The sequence below is a fragment of the Colias croceus genome, chromosome 19, assembly GCF_905220415.1.
Source record: "Colias croceus chromosome 19, ilColCroc2.1".
NCBI classification, from domain to species: Eukaryota; Metazoa; Arthropoda; class Insecta; order Lepidoptera; family Pieridae; genus Colias; species Colias croceus.
In genome coordinates this window covers 8309844-8332278 of record NC_059555.1, presented here as the reverse complement: position 1 = coordinate 8332278, position 22435 = coordinate 8309844, and the positions used below count along the sequence as shown (strand labels likewise).

Below are 22435 nucleotides of genomic sequence, written 5' to 3'. Positions count from 1 at the left end.
ATATGTACATTGAAAACGTCTATATACCTACTCCGTAAATTTAGTGTTGTAGTGGAACAATACGGAGTATTTTTTTGCTACGTTTTTGCTTGCAATCCTGATGAAGTAGTTTATGGAAAAGATTTCTGTGTATCATATTTACAATGAATACAAACATTTTTAGTACTTTATTTACCAGCGTCAATTCTACCCGTTTATTTAGTTCTTTCGAATTCTTACCCCACTTTTCAAAGTCCTTCTCAATACGAGCAGCTACATCACTCGCTGTCCGTTCATCATTCGCTAGTACCACCAGCTCTGTGGTGATGAAGTGTGAATCCGTGTCGAAGCTGCTGATCTTATCATAGGGCAGTGCAACTCTGAAAATTGAGAATTAAATTGAAAACCGGAAGAAGTATTAAGCTATTGCATAGCTTGTATCGCGGGCCTTGAGCGCGGGGACCGAATCGAGAAATTCCGTAACGAAAAAACCTCACGCTCCCCACTCCGATGGGCTCGGAGGTGTGGCTTGAAGGCATGCTATGCAATAGCTTTACCGCGGCAGTCCCCGAGTGCCACACCGCACACGTCTTTTTTTTAAGTTTGTTTGAAAAAGCGGTGCGAGACTGTTAGAATATGAAATTTTTCCCTTCATGACTATTTCTTTATGCTGAAATCTAAAATCCGTTTTCTTTTAAGAAAATTGTTGAATTGTCTCTCAGTAATTTTCATTAGGTACCTAACTAAATTATGTTTTTGTCATTCTAATTACGTTAAATTAAAATCGAGATAGACGTTAAAATGATAATGTAAAATTAAAGCAAAATCTTAATTAGGTACATTTTCTTAATTATTATACTATCTAGCTGTTAAATATTTAAGTAAAAAGTTTATCATTTTACATTCAAAATGGCCGAACTGTCACCGCCCACAGGAAGCGTAATTGCGCGCCAAAACCGAATTGACATTTGCATCGCCCTTGAACGTTTCCGCGTAATGTCAAACGCATCACAGGGCTCGATAACCCAGTGACATAATATTGCCATTACACAATATCTGATTGTAAACAATAATACGCAAACATAGATAACTGTATACATCGATGAAAGCACGTAGACATGGTGCGAACTTGGGTATTTTCCCTTTTTTACAAGACCATGTCCGTCATTTTAATATCAAGCCGTAAAATATATTATCTCTAGCTGAGACGAAGCTCTGAGACGTAATCAACTCCAAATTTGCATTTTAGCTAATTTGTTAATTTGATAACATTTTAATTACTGTTTTGTTTAATTTTCTGTCACTTTTTATCTTTGGATGAAGATTGAAATGTCTAGTTGAAAACAAGATTTTTGTACTACGCTTAGATTACAAAATAAAAGACAGATGGAGCGTTGCCGAACTAAACCGAATAATTTATCGTCATTTTCAATAAAGCTATGTGTGCTGTCATTTCGCCGCTGCACTGTACGTACACGGTGCTTCTGTGTGCGTGTAATGTTGCCAGATATTGAAAAAAATTCCCAAATTTTTCCCCGACTACGCAAAAAAGAGGGTTATGTTTTTCGAGTTTATGGATGTATGTATAATATTTCTTTGACACGCCCTGCAGTATAAACCGTTGGACCGATTTTGAGTTGTGAGGTTTCATTGCAATGATCTGAATTATTATGTTAGTGGCGGTAGTGACGTAGGCTATATACATAAATGAGAAGTCAAGTTTTAATTTTTATTTAAATTCTTTTATTACATAAAGTACCTGCCTACTAAAGTTATATATGGACAAAAAAATTGTATTCAATTTTTTATTAAATAAATTACAAAAAGTTTCAATATTAACTATAATAATTATATTATTTTTTATTTTTCATAATACATATATGAATACGAATAGCGGTAGTTTTTAGTCGAGAATACGGGACACTTTAGTTTCATCATATCCATCATGGAGTTCACATAAATTAAATCGCTAGCGAAAACGACTATGACGTTTTTAAGCTTTATAAAAGTAACAAAATAATGTATTATGCTTATTAAAATAATCTAATAATTATCATGAACCTTTAGTGCACTATACAAATAATCACATTCACGATCGAAAAATCCAACAGCATTACCCTGAAGATCCTTTAACCATTTTACCATTTTACCAATAAAAATGGCAAATTCATTTTCAAAATACTGGTAACATACGTTGAAGTTTTGTATTCCTTCATATCTGTAAAATTATTATTCGTATTAAAGAAATAAATCAGCGAAATAATCTACAGAAAACCTGTGAAACGATGTTTTATCTTTTTTTTTTTGTTTTCGGGAACAAATTTTACAGCGTTTTATTATCACAAGACGGCATTTTTTTACTAAAATTGCAAACCCTTTTTGACGTATTGCATGACACTATATACGCTATAGCACTGGTGCAGCGACGTATTTGTTTTTGATTTCGTATTTTCTTTGACAAGGGCGACGGGCGGTTGTCATGCTCCATCTGTACTTTATTTTGTAATCTAAGGTACTACGTATATGGATTCATGTGATGTAGATTTCTTCCTTATTATAAATTTAGAAAAGGAACAATCATTGTGTTTTATTTGTGATAACTGTTTGTAATTTATACTGAACTTATGTAACGAATGAGTTATTAAATGGACAAAGTACCTACACCCCATTTTGTAATAAATAAGCGAATATTGCACCTTTTCCTTCGTACTGTGGTTATTTCGTCTGCTCTGAGAGGAACTAACAAAAATATTGTCTCAGTCTGGCAGGACACAGAAGTTTGATTACGTACTTACCTGTACAGAAAATTAATGAATGAAATTGAGAATAATTAATAATTACCTGAAAACTTCGGTCGTCTTCCACCATAAAGGCACTCCAATAATGATCAGAACACCAACGAATGATGCACTGGCCCACATTCGACTCCATTCTGTAAATTAAAAAATATGATAGTATACTCTACTACCTACTTAAAAATGTATTTTCAGTGCTGATAAAATAGCTGAGTTGTTCTAAGTCTTCTCAATCTTTTTTTGTAGCTTGATAAAGTGTAGGTGGAGGAATTAAAATAATACCCACAAAGATCTCTATATTTTTCCTCCTCTTGCCGCTCAAAATTGTCAGAGAATGAATTTTGAAACTTTTGTATCAATTTTCCTACTTAATTATTGCTTCATTTTCATTTGTAGTGTACCTCTTCTACTTATAACTTTACCAATTTATTTTCGACATAGTAAGTATTAGCTGTACCCCGCGGTTTTACCCGCGTTGCTCCGTTCCTGTTGCTCTTAGCGTGATGATATAATATAACCTATAGCCTTCCTCGATAAATGGGCTATCTAACACCGAAAGAATTTTTCAAATCCTTATTTTTGTTTATTCTGTTATAAAATTGCCATCAAACATATCCCACTATATAAAATTAAGATCAATCTAACCGTTGTTCCTCAGAAGTGATAATTACTAATAACCTCACATATCCAGGTCATGACATTCCGATGCTAGATAAAGTTGAATGAAGCTGTTCTCAGGCGCCTGGGATGAATGTCTGTCTGTGTGTGTTCCTAGATACGTAATAACTTATTGTTATTACCCGCCTGCGAAAGGAGGGTTAAGTTTTTCGAGTGTATGTTCGAATAAGTATATTTCTTTGGCACGCCCTACAGCCCAAAACGCTGGATGGATTTTACAAGTCCTAACGCAAGCCAAGTGCGGGTTAAAAATGTGTTAGCTCCTAGCACAGATAATATAATAGGTACTGTAGTAGTTTCTAATAAATATTGTACATGAGTCACATGCACTATCTTTGCGTCTTTATTGTACATATTTACATGAAAATGTCATGTTTCCTTGCGTAAATACCGCAATCTGTGACGTTGCAACGCATGATCCATTTAATGCAAATAACGATCGCCACACCCACGAACAACAATGCTATTTTATTGCTCGTTAATAAAAGTTAGTTTGTCCCGGTTTTAGCCGGGATAAGAATAAAACTATGTTATTCCTACACAATTACATTTATGTGAATGAAATATGATCGATATTTATACATTTTTGTGTATATTGGAAGGTTTTCGGAAGACGGTTGTAAACTATTTTTTATAGATATTTTAAGATTTAGGGGTGTAAAATAGTCTCTCTTATAACGTATGTCAAAATCTGGATACAAATAAAATGTCTAACCCTGTTTTATTTTATGAAACATACTTAGAAGATAGAATTTAATTTTCATTATTCCCTTATTTTATATTGTATGAAATACTTCCCTTACATAGTACTGTACACATATGTTTGTTGTTTGTAATAAAAGGATCATTTCATTTCATTTCATTAACCCACATCCAAGTCTCCTATTCGCATACCATAAAACAAATTACTTACTACTAATGCTATACAGGATGATCTAATTTCTTCTACGACAGTTATTTGAATCTATATGATATTCGTCAATGGCAGCAGTAATCAAATACACGATTTAATAAAGGAGAATGGCAAACTCCCATAGGACTCTGGGCCTGATCGTTACACTGATGATTTATGGGTGATTAAAGAGATAAAAATATACAGACTCTATGAATATAATAATTATAGATCTTTTCTATGGGATAGCAGAGATATTGGGATATTGATTAAGATCAATTTTGAATATAACGTTACTAAGGCCCTTCTGCCATTAGGTACGATACTTCTAGAATACGATACTCGCGTAGAATACTACTTAGATATTTGCTGGCTACCCGATGCTCGCATATTATGCGACTAAATTCATCATTATTGTGCCTCGTTTTTGTGGACCGACGTTATAATAATAATAATTCATTTATTAATTGCAACAACAGTTACGTCGTTATGTCGAGCAATCAGCAATTCCAGTGACGAAGAAGCTCTTGCAGTTTTTCTTTTTTATAGAAATAGAAGATGCCAACGTAAGAGTAAGAAGTACTGGATTCATCCATATATTGAAAGAAACATAAATTGTAGAGTTTTTGTAGCCGAACGAGAACTACAACATGATGATTAGATATTTTTATCTTTCTAACGAAAAGATACGCGCGAGAGTCGAGACGCGATGCAAAAGCGACCGACACGGTGAGTAGTGCTATTACTAGTCGCGGACGTGTAGGATACCAGTAGCGTAGTGTGCGAGCCTACATAAAAATGTATGTGAGATACTCTGCGGCGACTAGTCTCCGAGACTTGCAGGATACTTGAATCGCCTATGGCCTATGCGTATCGTAATGGGAGAAGGGCCTAAAACTTCACTCAAATGTCAAACAACAAACATAAACAAATCACTCATAACTGACACAATTATGATTAATAATTTGACATTTTATTAATGGCCAGCTACCTAAATAAAAATGTTATAATTATTATTGATTAAGTAAAACATGTTTATATTTTATAGAATGATCTAAATAAATTAAGATATGTGTTAAAAATAAGTTAAGTTTTGCTTCTGATTTATAAAGCATTTGAATTCAATAAAATTAAAAATAAAATATAGACATTCATTCGTATTAATCGATATATTCGACTTTTTTACTCCTGACAACACTGACAATCTCTGCTTGATAAGACCGGTAGTCATAGAAATCTAAATAACAATGCCGGTAGTGAACACATTATCTTTTTTTTCAAAGATTTGTTTTCCCATAGAATCAGGAGTAAATATTTTACCAAGAATTACTAAAAATAATATAATGAATTTTAAATATATTATGATTTCTGTAACAGTTAGGCCCAGTTTCGCCATTCTCCTTTGACACCATATAACAAGGAATGTTGATTCAAGGGTCGTGGTGTCAAACGAGCAGGCTTCTCAATTGAGACCAATGTTAGATGCAATAGATACATAATTTTTACTACGCAGCTGTTACTGATATCTTAGAATTACTATACTTATATTATACTAGATTTCCGCCCGCGGCTTCGCCCGCGTTTGCAAAGGAAAACCCGCATAGTTCCCGTTCCCGTGGGATTTCCGGGATAAAAACTATCCTATGTGTTAATCCAAGTTACCCTCTATATGTGTGCTAAATTTCATTGTAATCGGTTTGGTAGTTTTTACGTGAAAGAGTAACAAACATCCGTACATCCATACTTACAAACTTTCGCCTTTATAATATATGTATATACTAGCGGTCCGCCCCGGCTTCGCCCGTGGTACATGTTTACGTTTTCTCTACATAAGAACCATCCTCGTACTTCAAGGAATATAATAAAAAAAGAATTATCGAAATCGGTTCAGCCGTTCTCGAGTTATGGAATTACAACGAAAAGTGGCATTGATTTTTATATATTACTAGCGGTCCGCCCCGGCTTCGCCCGTGGTACATATTAACGTTTTCTCTACATAAGAACCATCCTCGTACTTCAAGGAATATAATAAAAAAAGAATTATCGAAATCGGTTCAGCCGTTCTCGAGTTATGGAATTACAACGAAAAGTGGCATTGATTTTTATATATTAGATATATTATATTATCTGTGGTATTACTGCGTCGTAAAATGCTATTCACTACGTAGTATATAACAAAGTCGCTTACTCTGTCCCTATGCCCTTTTCAATGCCTTAAATCTTTACAACTACGCAACCGATTTTGGTGCGGTTTTTTTATTAGATAGAGTGATTCAAGAGGAAGTTTTTAGTATATAATTTATTAGGTTTTAGACAAAGCGGGCAAAGCTGCGGGCGGAAAGCTAGTTTAAATATAAATGCAAAATGACATGATTTGAAAAGAGCAACTACGGAGTGTCTTGCTTGTTCTTCTCCGTAGAAACTGCTTTCCGAATCGGTGGTTTATAAATGGTAAAACTCATTATTCAAAAGTACCTACTACAGTGAAACTTGGTTAAGTGGGACCTGGATAAGTGAGAAACCTCCATAACTGGAACTCATGCTGAGGTCCCAACACTTTGGCACAGAATTACCTCTGTTAGTGGGACGAGGTAAACCTCTATATCTGGGATTTGTTCTTTCGATTTATCATCATAGTTACCTCTATAACTGAGACAGCGAGTAAATTTTATATGCATAAACCTCTGTAACTGAGATAACATAGTTTGTTTACTCATTCTTATTCTACCCACAAATTCCACACGTAATTCCAAGTACGTAAGTACAAATTTTGAGCTCCAATTACCTTCAGTTTTAGTTTCGCTTTACTATAATACAGATGTTTTTTTAATGATCACACCTGTATAACTGAAATAACCTGTATTCTCACCGCTATTAATGGAACCCTCTGTAAATGAGACAGATATTTATTTATACCTGTATATCTGAGACACTGGGTAAGTGGAATACCTCTATAAGTGAAATGACATTGCAGGTCCCTTGATGTCTCACTTAACCAGGTTTCACTGTACATTGAAAAAATATAATTGAATAAATAAATGTTTGAGTTTGAAATGCTATTTCATGGTAAATGGTATAAATGTAAATTAGTTTTTTATTTACAAAGTTTGTGGTTATGGTAATGATATTGCACTTTGGCAGTATGATTTCGTAGAAATTTTAATAGAAATGAAAATGTTCAATTGACTTGTTTTAAGGTTGCATCACATTACATCATTGTCAACATATTATACATAAAATTCTAGTGTAATTGCGTAATTAAACTTAGTTTAAAGATTTTTTTTATTAGTAGGTTATAATTAATATAAGTATAAGTAAGTTATAAGTAGCTGGCAGAACTGCGTTTTCCGTATCTATTATTTCCTAAATGCATCTTTTCTATATGTATTTGACGATGAGATTTTAAAGCCGTTTAATCGCAATTATCAATTGTATCTTAACGTATTAAAACATTGTTTGTGTTTGTTGTTTATTGTCCTACAAATGTGTTTAATGTTTTTTTGTTAGCAATTTGCCGCTTCGACGACTCTGATAAGCATTGCTAATGGGCCAAAGTATCAATTATAGTTGCGTTATCATGGTTTGTCTGTGTTTCCGCTTTCCGCTTAACACATAAAATATTCCATAGCTTTTTGGTCAAATTGTTGGCATTTCTTAGATCCTTACATACTGGACCGATTTTGAGGATGTTTTCATAATTTTTTTTGTTAAATTATTTCTGAATGACATCCAAGTGCGAGCGGTTGGTAACGAATCATGATATTTTGACCATAAATTTTTTAAACATAAAATTGATTGCGCAATTGAAAGTTCTATCAATATAATAAAAATTGGAGGGACCAAAGGCCACCCTTATCGAACCATAAAAAATCACGTTCAACATTATCTTTTAAGTTTATTATATTTTATATGGTTTCTCTATGAAGGACAGATATGGCAAATATTAAATTGGCAAGTAGCAAAAACATGATTAATCTGTTATCACATTTTTTCCTCCTTTAATAGTTTTGTGTACTTTATGGACATTTCAATGACGATTGACGTGGAATGTTTTAATGGGAATTTAAAATAAACATTTGCAATAAAACTTATAGAAAACTATAATAAATATAGTGTATTTGATGATCTTATTAATTCGGTATAAGCCCGTGTTAAATTATGGAGTCTTTATTTTATTGTCTTTATTTATTTTAATATCATCAGGAGACCTGAGTCCTTTTTTGAAATACACAAGTAGTAATTTCTTTAAAATTTTATGCGTGTCTTCTAAGTAACTTTTCGTATGGGATAATAACATCACGTGAAAGACACGAAAATAAATTTACAGTAGGGTTATCGCATATGTGTCTATTAATAAAAAACAGCACGTATAAAATATAAATATACACACATAGGGTCAGTGTCAGACAAATTAAGTGTCAGACAAATTAAACAATGCACATAATATTATGTTTTGAAATATTTCACATTTTTCGGTACCTATACAGGGTGTCCCACTATCGGTATACTAAGCACGAAGGAACTTGTAGTTTTGCATATACCTACTGATAACGTAAAAAATACTTAAACAACAAAATTAAGTTGTCGCTTCGCTAATGTGAGCATTTTGTCTATGAAAACATAATCTCAAAAGATATTATAGCTTACGTGCGGGTGGCAAAGTTGAGCGGGTTCCTTGTTAGCGGTGTACACATAGAGTTTTAAGAATTCATCTATTTCGAATTTCGAATTCGTCTGGAATTTTAAAAGTATTTTTACGTACTCGTACAGCGTACTCAGCGTATGCAAAACTACAACCTTAACCGACGGTGGGACACCCTGTATACCTACTATACAATTTATAATAAAAAATAATAACTATGAACCATCCTGTAGAAGGAGCTTGAATGAAATAATGCTATACATATAATACATACCTATGTATCATTAGTAATCCAATCTTCAAAATATTTTTTTCTTATATTTTGTATGCAGTTAATTTAAGAATACACACTTTACATTCAGGTAACACAGACTACAAAGTCAGACAGATTACTATACAGATTATATAGAACTATGTACTTAGTTATATCTCAAATCTCAATTACATTGCAATGGAGCGGAAATAATAAATAGGTACATTCGTGAAATCTCTTATTTTCATCTAAATAACTACCACTGCCAACAGTTAAATAGGTTATTTACGTATTTGCTCACGTCACTGATTCAGAAAACAAAATTGTCATAAAATAAAAATCATAATGATATCAACGCAGAAACATCACAAGGCATGGGCCGGGCGCCAAATGTTTGATTAACACATTTTTGTGTTAAAATATTGCTAATGTTTTGTTTGCATACGTGATTATGAGTATATTTCGGAGTTAGATTAAAATTTTCAATGGTGAACATAACACAAGTAAGTATAATCACTACATAAGTACATAGTATAAAACAAAGTCGCTTTTTCTGTTCCTAGGTCCCTTTGTAGGTATGCTTAATCTTTAAAACTACGCAACGGATTTCGATTCGGTTTTTTTAATAATGTTTTTTCGTGTAACTTGGCATAGTAAAATGGCATAATTGGCTGATCATTAAAATATATTTTTGGTAGATTTCACTCACAGGAGGTGGCCACCACAGGCCGCAAACATCTACCCGTGCTTAATGAAAAACCCTTTAGATAGAGTGATCAAGAGGAAGGTTTTAGTATGTATTCTGATACGTCCGCGGCGGTTGGTGTCAGTTCAAATAAAAGTAACTAAAGAGCTTACTAAAGAGTTACCCATTATTAATAAGATACTTAAATCTAAGTACTTTTAGATAGTTATGTACTTTTCTTATCTTTTCAACAAAACTTTCAAGTTTATCAATGTTTGGTTACGCGCTTTTATCGCTTCTTTGTGATAAGCCTTGCATATCTTATATTATCTATATATTTTAAAAGTTTATGTGTATTTAATATACTTACTTAGATTAATTCCTATGTTTTGGATAATATCCTTAATTATTTTGGTTATTTATTTTATTTTTTTATAAGTACGAAACTGCGTAACTGGATTAAGAATTCTAAATGACATCGCATAAATTAATAAATGTATCCATCCCCTTATAGACCGGGAGATACTGACACAAAATTTCGAGTCATTTGTAACAGGATGGCGGTTCTACAGGGGTCTTTGTACGCAATGACAAAAAGAGAAACGATGGTGTGAACGCTGGTACCGGCGGCTTAGTCGCGTGGGCGTTAGTCGAACTCGTAGGAAAATAGCGAAAGTCAAACGATTTGTAACACAAAAATTTTAGCCGCCAACCGCCATCCTGTTAAAAATGACTCGAAATTTTGTGTCAGTATCTCCCGGTCTATTACTTTTAGCTCCCCAACTTCAAGGCAGTAAAAAAAGTGCATGTGTCAACAACAGTCAGTGCATGCTGTGCTTACTTTTTTTTTCTTGTGAATAAATAATTTGATAAGCGAATGTTTCACTTCTTGTAGTTTGGTGAGATTTGTCTCCGCCTGGTAACTAATAAATCAATAACTCTTATCATTTAAATTTTAAGTTACAGTTCAAAATATTTTTTTAACAGCTACCTAGTATGAAGGTTCGAAATGATTTGTATATTTATTTCATACTAGCGGTCCGCCCCGGCTTCGCCCGTGGTACATGTTTACGTTTTACCTACTTCAAGGGATATAATAAAAAAAGAATTATCGAAATCGGTTCAGCCGTTCTCGAGTTATGCGCTTACCAACACATTTTGCGATTCATTTGTATTTTATTTCATATTACACAGACATGGTATAACATATAAATATGTACCAACAGGAAAATGTCACCGTGAATGCTAAAAATTAAGACATTTGCTAAAGAGATGCCATACAGAATTGCACACAAGCCTTATTGGTTAAAATTTTTTGAATGCATGGGGTGAGATCCTCTTTCCATTGTGATTGGTTGATTTTTTTCGTGATTGATCGTACGATCACATTAGGCGAAAGAACCGTAAGTATGAGGCTTTGTGCTTTATAATTATGTATAATAAAAGTCGGTGTAAATGATTTGGTTTCAACAAAAACTTCATGTATTAATTAAACACTATTTTGTTCTGTATTAATATTTCATACCTTCATAAACATAGGTACCTACTTATTTAATGTGCAGATTTCGGAGTTTACATTACTTGAACATAACAATATCCTCCCGGATCACGAAACAATAATATTGACATTTCGTACATAGACTATAGACACCAATCGCAAGAAATAAAACAAAAAATAATAATAAACGCACAAACCTGTCGCCATCACGTGCATAAAACAGGTTCTTCTTGTGCCTCAAATCGTCAAGAAATTACCAAGTATTTAGTAACATAAACAGATCGCTAACGATAACAAATAATGTGACACGTGCCTTAGAATCGAGAACGCGTTCCCTTTGCCAGCGCGGGAACCCACTGATTAAAAAAAAAAAGTGTCCGGACTCCGGTCGGCCACGGGCCAGTCCGTACTCCGTACTCCGTACGTCAGTTTAGTTTCAGTCCGCATCCGTGGCGCGCGTAACATTACGCGCGTGCATACTTTTTCCCGCCATTCAGTGAAAAGTTTTGTGTTGTGATATTCATACATTACTGGAACACCAGAAATTCAACTCTGTTTGGTTAGTAAATTATTTAGTTTGGTTCGTACTTAGGTATAGTAAATCATATGTTTATGTGAAGCCGCGTGTTCGAGTTTAACAATATGAAATTTAAAATAGGCAAACAAAACTGTCGATAGTCAGGCGTGGAGTAAATATTAAATTTAATTATTCACGCGGAGGTGAATGCGTAAAGAACTAAAGAATATAATATTTTAAAGTCATATTCATTACTACGTAGGTAGTTACGTAGTAAGTAAAGAATGAAATAATTATCATGAAAAAACTACCTACTTATTCAAGCAATTCAATTCGTATAGAATTTGCATACGAGCAAAATATGCTTATTATTATTCAGACCACAAAGTTTTTGTATTAAAATAACGTGAAATAGGTACGCTGATAACGACGTCCTCGATGCAAACCTACAATAATATTATAAACTAGCGGTCCGCCCCGGCTTCGCCCGTGGTACATGTTTACGTTTTCTCTACATAAGATCCATCCTCGTACTTCAAGGAATATAATAAGAAAAGAAATATCGAAATCGGTTCAGCCGTTCTCGAGTTATGCGCTTACCAACACATTTTGCGATTCATTTTTATATATATACGTATAAGATTGTGGGACGAATATATTAAATTTGACAAATACTTTTGCCACTTTGCGTCAGGTAAGTACCTATTTATCTATTACCTATTGTAAAACAGAAATACCTACTTTGTTACTTAATTATGCAAATTTAGCTTTAGCGCATAGCGATAAAAGTAAAATTTTACGAGAAATTTAACACAATGTGATTATGTGACACAGTAGGTAGGTAGGTATCTAATTACTTTTTATTTGTGTGAAAAGTTAATAATAATAAAGATACAGACTGTAATATCCAGCTATGATTTAATCTACTACTTTTATAGCCATTTTAATAGTAAGTAGGTACCTAATTATGTAACTTGGTCTTTGTATGGAAAATTATTCAAAAGTTATTTTTTATTGAAGACATAAAACTAGCTGATAACTTATAAACGCGTTATCTTGATTTAACTTAGCAACTCTTAAATATTTTCAAATACAATAAAAATCAACATCAGATTAAGGACGCTGTCACAAATCTGCGTTACTCAAATTTAGGTATCTAACGTCGCCACGTGGTTCGCGGGAACATCACGCTCACGTAAGACGTAAACATAGCGCATTCCATTTTATAGACCATCTTCATACTTGATATTATTATTTTTTTATTGAAATTGATTCCAGAAGATTACTGGGAACTTTAAAAATTCATTTTGTTACTATTATTAGTAGGTACGATCCTTATAAGTATTTTAGTGTATTCAACCAACTTAAAAAAGTGTGACTATTTTACAACAATTTGAATATGAATTGTATTATTGTATACAATATCGAAGCTTTTTAAGAAATGTATAAAATACTTTTTTAAGAATTATTATCATACATAATATTATGTTACCGGCAATATATTAAACCCGGCATTGTATGCAATTCTTAGTAAATGTATGTTATTTCGAGAAACAGTCGGAATGAAATAAATTAAATTCGTTACCACACATTCACATTACCTATATCTTTAAATCTGAACTTTTCCTAAGTAGCAAACACATTTGCAAATGTGGGTGGTTTTTGGGGTAGCTATTAACCAATATGAGGTCAAAACTAAAATCCAAGATGGCGCCGACGAAAATTTGAAATCTTTTCGTCATGGGTGTCATTTTCAAGGAGTTGGAGTCGCTATTAATCAATATGAGGTCAAATCTAAAATCCAAAATGGCGCCGACGACAATTTGACATCATTTCGTCACGGGTGTCATTTTCATGGTTTTTGGGGTAGCTATTAACCAATATGAGGTCAAAACTAAAATCCAAGATGGCGCCGACAAAAATTTTATATATTTTCTTCATGGGTGTCATTTTTATGGTTATTGGGGTAACTATTAACGAATATGAGGTCAAAACTAAAATCCAAGATGGCGCCGACAAAAATTTTATATATTTTCTTCATGGATGTCATTTTCATGGTTATTGGGGTAGCTATTAACCAATATGAGGTCAAAACTAAAATCCAAGATGGCGCCGACGAAAATTTTACATATTTTCGTCATGGGCGCATTTTCATGGTTATTGGGGTATCTATTAACCAATATGAGGTCAAAACTAAAATCCAAGATGGCGCCGACGAAAATTTTACATCTTTTCGACACTGGTGTCATTTTCATGGTTTTTGGGGTAGCTATTAACCAACATGAGGTCAAAACTAAAATCGAAGATGGTGTCGACGAAACTTTACATCTTTTCGGCATGGGTGTCATTTTCAAAGTTTTTGAGACAGCTATTACCAAATCCCCAATGTAACCGTCGATAATTAGGTATATTTTTCTTACTCCTTTAAAGTAAACTTAAATAAAATAACAAAAACGTTAACAACCACAGTTTTGTAGAAAGTCTTAAAAAAAACAATTTTGAAGAACATTGAAATGCATATTTAGAAATTTAATATAAAACGCAACTCTGTGGCAATAATGTTAATATTCTGACAGATATTATTAACTTTAAATATATTCTTTAAATATATTCGCTAAACTTTATTTAAAAAAAAGTTTATCTAAAACATTTAAACAAAGAGAATAAAATAAAAAAGAACGTGTGTGCCGAGAAAACGTGTCAGGAGTGAAACTTCTTGGGCGAGATTCATAGATACCAAAATCGCCGCCTTGCTCCATAACGCGACAGTATTACCATGACGCCATCTTGAAATTCGACGACCATCTTGGATTTTAGTTTTGACCTCATATTCGTTAATAGCTACCCCAAAAACCATGAAAATGACACCCATCACGAAAAATGTCAAATTTTCGTCAGCGCCATCTTGGATTATAGTTTTGACCTCATATTCGTTAATAGCTATCCCAAAAACCATGAAAATGACACCCATGATGAAAATATGTCAAATTTTTCGTCGGCGCCATCTTGGATTTTAGTTTTGACTTCAAATTGGTTAATAGCTACCCCAAAAACCATGAAAATGACACCCATGACGAAAAGATGTAAAATTTTTGTCGGCGCCATCTTGGATTATAGTTTTGACCTCATATTCGTTAATAGCTACCCCAAAAACCATGAAAATGACACCTATGACGAAAAGATGTAAAATTTTCGTCGGCGCCATCTTGGATTTCAGTTTTGACCTCATATTCGGTAATAGCTACCCCAAAAACCATGAAAATGACACCCATCACGAAAAAAAGCCAAATTTTCGTCGACGCCATCTTGAATTGTTTTACCCCACCAATCTATTCAACAACCCATAAAAAAGAGGATCTCAGGCAAGGTAATTTTAAAAACATAATTTTAAATTACAAATAATTGGAATATGAAACTTATACAGAACTTTACTCATATAAAGTATCAAATATTTCAAATCACGAAAAAGACAGTGCACGCACAATAATCTTTTTTATTTCGTTTTTATTTTTGGCACGAGGAGCGATACACCCGTCCTTCCAAGAGCGCTTCTGAGCGCGGTCTGACGAACCGCGAGAACAAAATGTATGAAGAAATCGACAAGTATTTTTAATTTAGCTCATTATTGAAATAAAATTTTGATTTAGATTCATAAAAATTACACCATATATAAAGGACTATATATCCCTCAATAAGATATAGTTAAGAAGATAGATTAGGCTCTTAATTTTCCTAAAATGGTACCGGTTTAGACCCCATTTTTTTGCATTTTATGCGTTTATTGTGATGGAAAAAACGTATTTCAGCGACAATTTTGTATGACGTCGTACAATTTTTATAAGATGAACGTAGAGCTGAATATATTATCTTTAAATTAAGATATTACTATGTTCTCACGTGTAATTGCTTTAAGTTAAAATGGTACCGAAAAACAGCGTGTTTTTGTAAAAATACGTTATAGCGTCCTTAATGAGAAATATTTTTCAAACCATTGAAATTTCACTAGGACTTTTTATAAAAACCTATTTTTTTAAAAGACACTATCTTTGTTATTTACATGTCCTTGCAATTAGTTAACTATTTCAGAAATTAATGAATAAAAATCTTAGTTAAAAATATATTTATGTAATATCAGCGATCTTTACAGTATTAAAAATAATCCATCCGAAAATGGCCTGTCTCTGCACATCTCATACTATTAATATTTTTTTTCACTATATAAAAACATTAAACTAAACGATATTCATGTACCTAATACATTTATGAGGAAATATGTAGTTCAAGCAAGTTCCGCGAATAATATAATATAATAATTAAATATGCACCTAGATTTATATTGTGCTTATTATTTTCGATTGCTATCTTTTCTAACAGTAAAATAACGCTTATTTCATCTTAAATCTTAATATTTATTTCATATCTGGGGGCACGGTAGTGCCCCCGCCAAGACGAGCCAAGCGAACAAGCGACGGGCACTACCTACCTTTTCTCGAAGCGCTTCGACGTTTTTTTGAACCCTCATAACTTGGGTTTGGATTATGCTAGATCAACAAAATTTTCGGGATATATTGTCAATAGCGGACTTATTGAACTTAATAAGTTTTAATAACATTAGCTTTTATACTTCAGATTTTATTTATATCTAAAAAACGCTAATTTCGTCACTGACTCACTGATGATCATCAAAATTCTTATGGTATTTCCTAATGTCCTAGAAAGCTGAAATTTTGTATGTAAGCTAGTATTAGCACACAAACAACAAAAAAATTATAAAACTTGTAACTTTCCTCCCCCATCCCCTTAAACTAGGGGATGGGAGATTGTATGAGACCTGTAATTTTAAATTAAATTTTGATGACGCTAGAGGTCTAATCTAATAATCTAAAACTTGGTTCCCCTAGATCAGGGTTCCTCAAAGTGGGGTACGCGAACCCCTAGGGGTTCGCCATTCGACGGCAGGGGGTTCGCGACAAGATTTACGTAATGGCGGCTTGATAACTGGCTGGCGCGCACGGCACGTATAGTGGCGCGCGCGCGACTGAATTCGTCGCTCGCTCCGCGCTCGCACGCCACGCTACCCCCACCGGCCCCCGCCGTTCCCACTGCCCGGTACGTTATGCGTAGTCCGCGCTAAGTGTTTAGTTCATTTGTTTTACTTTAATGTGTGATCATTGTAAGCGCGTTTTGGTTGACAGTAAAATAAAAACAAAATATTTTCAATAGCTTCGAACGGCTAGGTAGTTTTAAAAATGAATGAGTGGTTAAAAACGGGATCACTACGCAGAAAATGTCCAAGTAATACATCCAGTTCGCAACCTGTACAAAGTAAATTTACTCAAATTGCGTCTACTTCTGCTGAAAGTTCAGTTTTAAACGAAAATTCTACGAAATCGAGAGAACAAGAAAAAGCAATAATACCATCGGTAAAAAAAAGGAAATATGACGAAGATTATCTGAAAATTGGATTTACGTGCAAAGAAGAATCTCAGTTCCCAGAGCCACAGTGTGTAATATGTTCAGAAGTTCTCGCAAATAGCTCGATGAAGCCTTCATTGCTGCGAAGACATTTGGAAACAAAACATCCGCAGTACGTAGACAAACCTATAGATTTTTTTGTTCGAAAAAAAAAAGCGTTGGCTTCTACGAAAAAAACTATGAAAACTGTCTTGGCTACTAACTCTGAATATTTACGTGCGTCTTTCCTTGTGGCATATAAAATTGCAAAGACCGGCAAGCCATACAATATTGCTGAAGAGTTGATTTTACCAGCTGCTAAAGATATGGTCAGTTGTGTATTGGGTGACAAATTTTCGAAATTGCTGGATAAAATACCACTTTCAAATGATACAATTGCACGTCGCATTCACGAAATGGCCCACGATGTTGAAAATCAACTCGCACAACGATTACAAAATAATTATTACGCGATTCAAGTTGATGAATCAACAGATATTAGTGGATTACCGAATTTACTTGGGTTTGTTAGATATGTGTATAAAAATGTATCTGAAGAAGATTTTTTATTCTGTAAGACCTTGGAGTCTACGACGAAAGGAGAAGATATTTTTAAAACTATTAATGATTTTATTGAAAAACATGGCATTGATTGGACAAAGTGCATTGGCATATCCACTGACGGCGCAAAGGCCATGACAGGAAGGATATCTGGACTAATAGCCAGGATTAAAAATCTCGCTCCTGAGGTAAAAAGTATGCATTGTGCGTTACACAGAGAAGCATTGGCGAGCAAGAAAATGCCTGATGATTTAAAAACAGCACTTTCAGAGGTCGTAAAAATAATAAATTACATAAAAGCGCGTCCGCTAAACTCAAGACTTTTCGCATTATTATGCCGAGACATGGGTAGTGAACATGTTTCATTACTGCTACACTGTGAAGTTCGCTGGCTATCAAAAGGCAGGATATTAGCTCGGTTTGTTGAACTTCGTCACGAAATCTATATATTTTTGAAAGACAGTGACTTCATCCTTAAATGCCGATTTGAAGATGAAACCTGGCTTAAAAGAGTAACATATTTAGCTGACATTTTTTCTTGTCTCAATGAAACGAATGCTTCGATGCAAGGTTCTACCTGCAGCGTATTCACTGTGCAGGACAAAATAAACGCACTTATAAAAAAAATGGAATTTTGGAAAACCTGCTTAAAATCAAATATCTTTGAATGTTTTCCTCTTTTGTATGAATTTATCACGACGAACGCCTTATCCGTGGATTCCAACATAAAGGCTGAAATTGTTCTGCATCTTTCTCAGCTCTGCGACGAAATGAGAAGGTATTTTCCTGATATTGATAATGCTAAAGATGGCTGGATTCGTAACCCGTTTGCGGTCACGAACGAGAGCATAATTACTAGTTTGAGTATTAAACAACAGGAGTCATTATTAGAAATGTCCGTCGATGAAACTCTTCAAGCTGATTTAAAAAGGATGTCTTTGATAGATTTTTGGGCAGCTAGACAGGCAGAGTATTCCGAACTCTCACGCAAAGCGGTGAATTTCCTTTTACCCTTTCCTACAACATACTTATGTGAGAGTGGATTTTCACACCTGGTTATGATAAAAACTAAGTACAGAAATCGACTTGATACCGAGTCAGAATTAAGGTTAAAATTGTCCAAAATTACTCCAAAAATTGAATCCATTTGCGACAGCAAACAAGCACACCCATCACATTAAAATTAAAAAGATATTTCTTTTGGCACTTTATAAATATGTTACCTTTTATTCAAATAAAAACCTTATTTTCTTTTAACAGTCAATTTTACTATTTTCCTTGGGGGGAGGGGGGGGGGGGGTGTTTGGGGTTCGCTGTTACCTTGAAATTTTAACAGGGGTTCGTAGAGCTGAAAGTTTGAGAAACCCTGCCCTAGATATATATATGTTTTTAAAAAAAAAATTAAAAGTTTAATCGACATATAAAATTTTGTTACAAACAACTTACAAAAAGAAATGAAATCCCACCAAAAACATTTTCATGTAAAATGTTGCCAAGACGAGCCCATATGACTCGCACTGTCAAAAAGTTATCAGATCTCATGTAGAGCCAAGCTTCTAATACTACACGCCCTAACTCTACAAGGCCTAACTTCACAAACTCTACACCTTAGTCAAAATATGTGGCTTGGCCGTTCGTTACTACAAGAACTATTGTATAACACAAAAGTTATGATAAGTGAATTAATTTTTCACCTTACGCCGATGTGAATGTAGCGAAATGGCCAAGCCACATATTTTGACTAAGGTGTAGAGTTTGTGAAGTGAGGCCTTGTAGAGTTAGGGCGTGTAGTGTTAGAAGCTTGGCTCTACATGAGATCTGATAACTTTTTGACAGTGCGAGTCATATGGGCTCGTCTTGGCAACATTTTACATGAAAATGTTTTTGGTGGGATCTTCTTATCTAGATATTTCAAGAAGAGACAAATATTGTACTAAAACCTTAATGATTTCATAAATTGCATTATTATCTAGTCTATAGTATATTATATTAGGTAACAAACTTATAAAAAAAATTCTGATGGAATCTCAAAAACTGCTAGACCGATTTTGATAATTCTTTACCTATTTTAATGATACATTCCGATTGTTTCCATGTCTATTTTAATTTTTAACACATATTTTATGTAGCTATTATTACTCCGAGCGGTTAGTAACCAATAACATTTAGCAATGAATTCGATGATCTAATGTCATCTGTTTGGAGAGGCTAACGACTTGTGACGTCACTCATAACAATATTACATTAATCTTATGAAATATCGATTCTCACGTACCTGCCGCAGCTGCAGGGGCAATTTTAGTAGAATCTCGGTTGCACGGCCGGCGGTTGGAGCAATTTCAGCGTTTTCTAAATTGCCCCTGCTTGTCTATGCACATCACAATTAGGGAGCCAATTAAGGGTGCAATTCCAATATTGCCCCTGCGGCAGGTAGGTGAGTAGCCGGCCTTAGTTTCATTTCAATTAAGGAATAACTAAAACTGAAAACAAGCCGTTTTTGGACCTCTGTACATGGCTATAAGACATCATGCTAACCTTCCTGAGGTTAGCATGATATCTTATAACTAGCGGTATTATTTCCAGTGTGGGAAAGTGATGGCGCTAGACGATCGTCGCTGTAATTTTTCCACAGTGGGAATAATATTGCTTCAAGACATCACAGGTAGGGACAGGTTACGCTAAAATTATCACTAAATTTACGGCTCTTAATTTTATGTCAATTTTCATTCCAGACTGAATATAAAACAAATGTATAACAACAAATATTTCTTTCCTCAAACAATAATACAATTTAATTATTGTCTAAAACTCAAGGCTATAAACGTCATACATAATATATTCAATTCCTATTAAAGTCAGTTTTATTATGCGAAACGTTCCGCATAATAAAACTAACTAGTTATACACGACTTGTATTATTTGGTCCAGATTCATGACTATGTATATTCCTATCTTCAAATGTTATACTTCCTTATCTTTTCATGTGGTTGAAAATATATAGCTAATTATTGAAATTTTATTTTCCGGTCTTAAGCTCTTGAGCCCATAACTTATTAGTTATTACCTACTTATAATCCGATTTATTGTACAATATAGGTAGTACAGATTAAAAATCGCAGTACTAAGCAATGTCATTGTTATAAGCCTAGATTTCACTCTCGTAGAAAACGAATTACTTTCATGTGTCATTTATCTAGAATCTAGATCAGCGCATGTGCTTCAATGTATGCGTCTGCGCATTACAAATTAATAGTTCCTATTTCCTGGCTAATATTATAAATGCAAAATGTAACTGTCTATTTGTCTCTTCTTCACGCCTCAAACACTGAACCGATTTAGATGAAATTTGGTGCAGAGATAGTTTGAGAGCCGAGAAAGAAGATGTGAGTTTTCATTTTGGAAATTCCACGGGTGCGGAGACTATGCGGGTTTTCCTAAGCTGCGGGCGGAAAGCTATTATGTAATATTTCATAGTTTTACTAATAACCTATGGATAAATATAGGTCAAGAGATGCCTGGCAAGGTCGAAGATTTAATAAAATACGTGAGAGAAAAATAATTCATAGAGATTTACGACTATCACGTGTAAATGTTGTGGAATAGTAAAAAGTAAAGACGTGGGACTTTCTTAATAGATAATTAATTTATATTAAAACTAGCGGTCCGCCCCGGCTTCGCCCGTGATACATATTTCGCAATAAAAAGTAGCCTATGTCCTTTCTCGGGTATCAAAATACATATCTCCATTACAAATTTCATGCAAATTGGTTCAGTAGTTTAGGCGTGATTGAGTAACAGACAGACAGACAGAGTTACTTTCGCATTTATAATATTAGTATGGATATAATTTATTTCTGTTGTTACTAGAAAGAATATAATGATAGACATACGTAAATGCTGGTTACAATTAGGTATCGCCAATGTTTAAAGCTGACGTAAGTAAATAAATGAAGAATTATTATAAAGGAAACGCCGAATAGGTACTTAATTGTATAATGACGCTGAGATTGCAGCGGGTATTAAAGAAAAAAATTACTTAATTTAGATGAACTGCCATATGTAACAAAAGCTTCCACACAACAATTCGCTTAATTACTCCAGGAATACTAGATAGTTTTCAAGGCGAATAAGAATCAATTATACAGTAACCGATATCACTTGTGCCAGTGCAGTATTGTATTACCCTTGACATTGGTGAAGCCGCCTTCGTGACGTCACAGTTCACACGTTATCTGCGTTGAAGAAAATCATTATATCTGTGGAACTATCACGATTAAATGTTATATATAATCCCTTCTAATCTTCACTTACAATTGACAAAATACTCTCTGTGTAATTTATATTTTTTGGTTTTTATGGCATTCAAATGCTTTATAAATATAAATTTATAAAGGATAGAAAAAATTCGATCACGAGGCGGGACTTGAACCCGCATCCTTCGCGCCATTCCGGGGCGGATGCCTAACCAACTCAGCCACTCG

The 22435-nt window shown here is 34.0% G+C and overlaps 2 protein-coding genes across 3 annotated transcripts in view; one reads left to right on the top strand and one right to left on the bottom strand.

Annotated features, from left to right (window-relative positions):
- LOC123700033 (GPI transamidase component PIG-S) overlaps nt 1-22435 on the bottom strand; it is a 60578-nt gene that overhangs the window by 5060 nt on the left and 33083 nt on the right. Inside the window, exons 1-3 of one of the 2 annotated variants that reach the window (XM_045647140.1) lie at nt 11620-11804; nt 2821-2911; nt 220-359 (exon numbers count right to left, since the gene is read on the bottom strand). In XM_045647140.1, coding sequence (XP_045503096.1) covers nt 220-359; nt 2821-2911; nt 11620-11638 — 250 coding nt within the window. In that variant the 5' untranslated portion in view covers nt 11639-11804. Of the gene's footprint in view, nt 1-219; nt 360-2820; nt 2912-11619; nt 11805-22435 lie in introns of those variants that run through there. The other variant, XM_045647139.1, reaches the window with a different exon arrangement.
- Nucleotides 11843-22435, top strand: part of LOC123700032 (protein I'm not dead yet) — a 55356-nt gene continuing 44763 nt past the window's right edge. The window contains exon 1 of the mRNA XM_045647138.1: nt 11843-11981. The gene's annotated coding sequence lies outside the window, so the exon portion shown is untranslated. The remainder of the gene's footprint in view (nt 11982-22435) is intronic.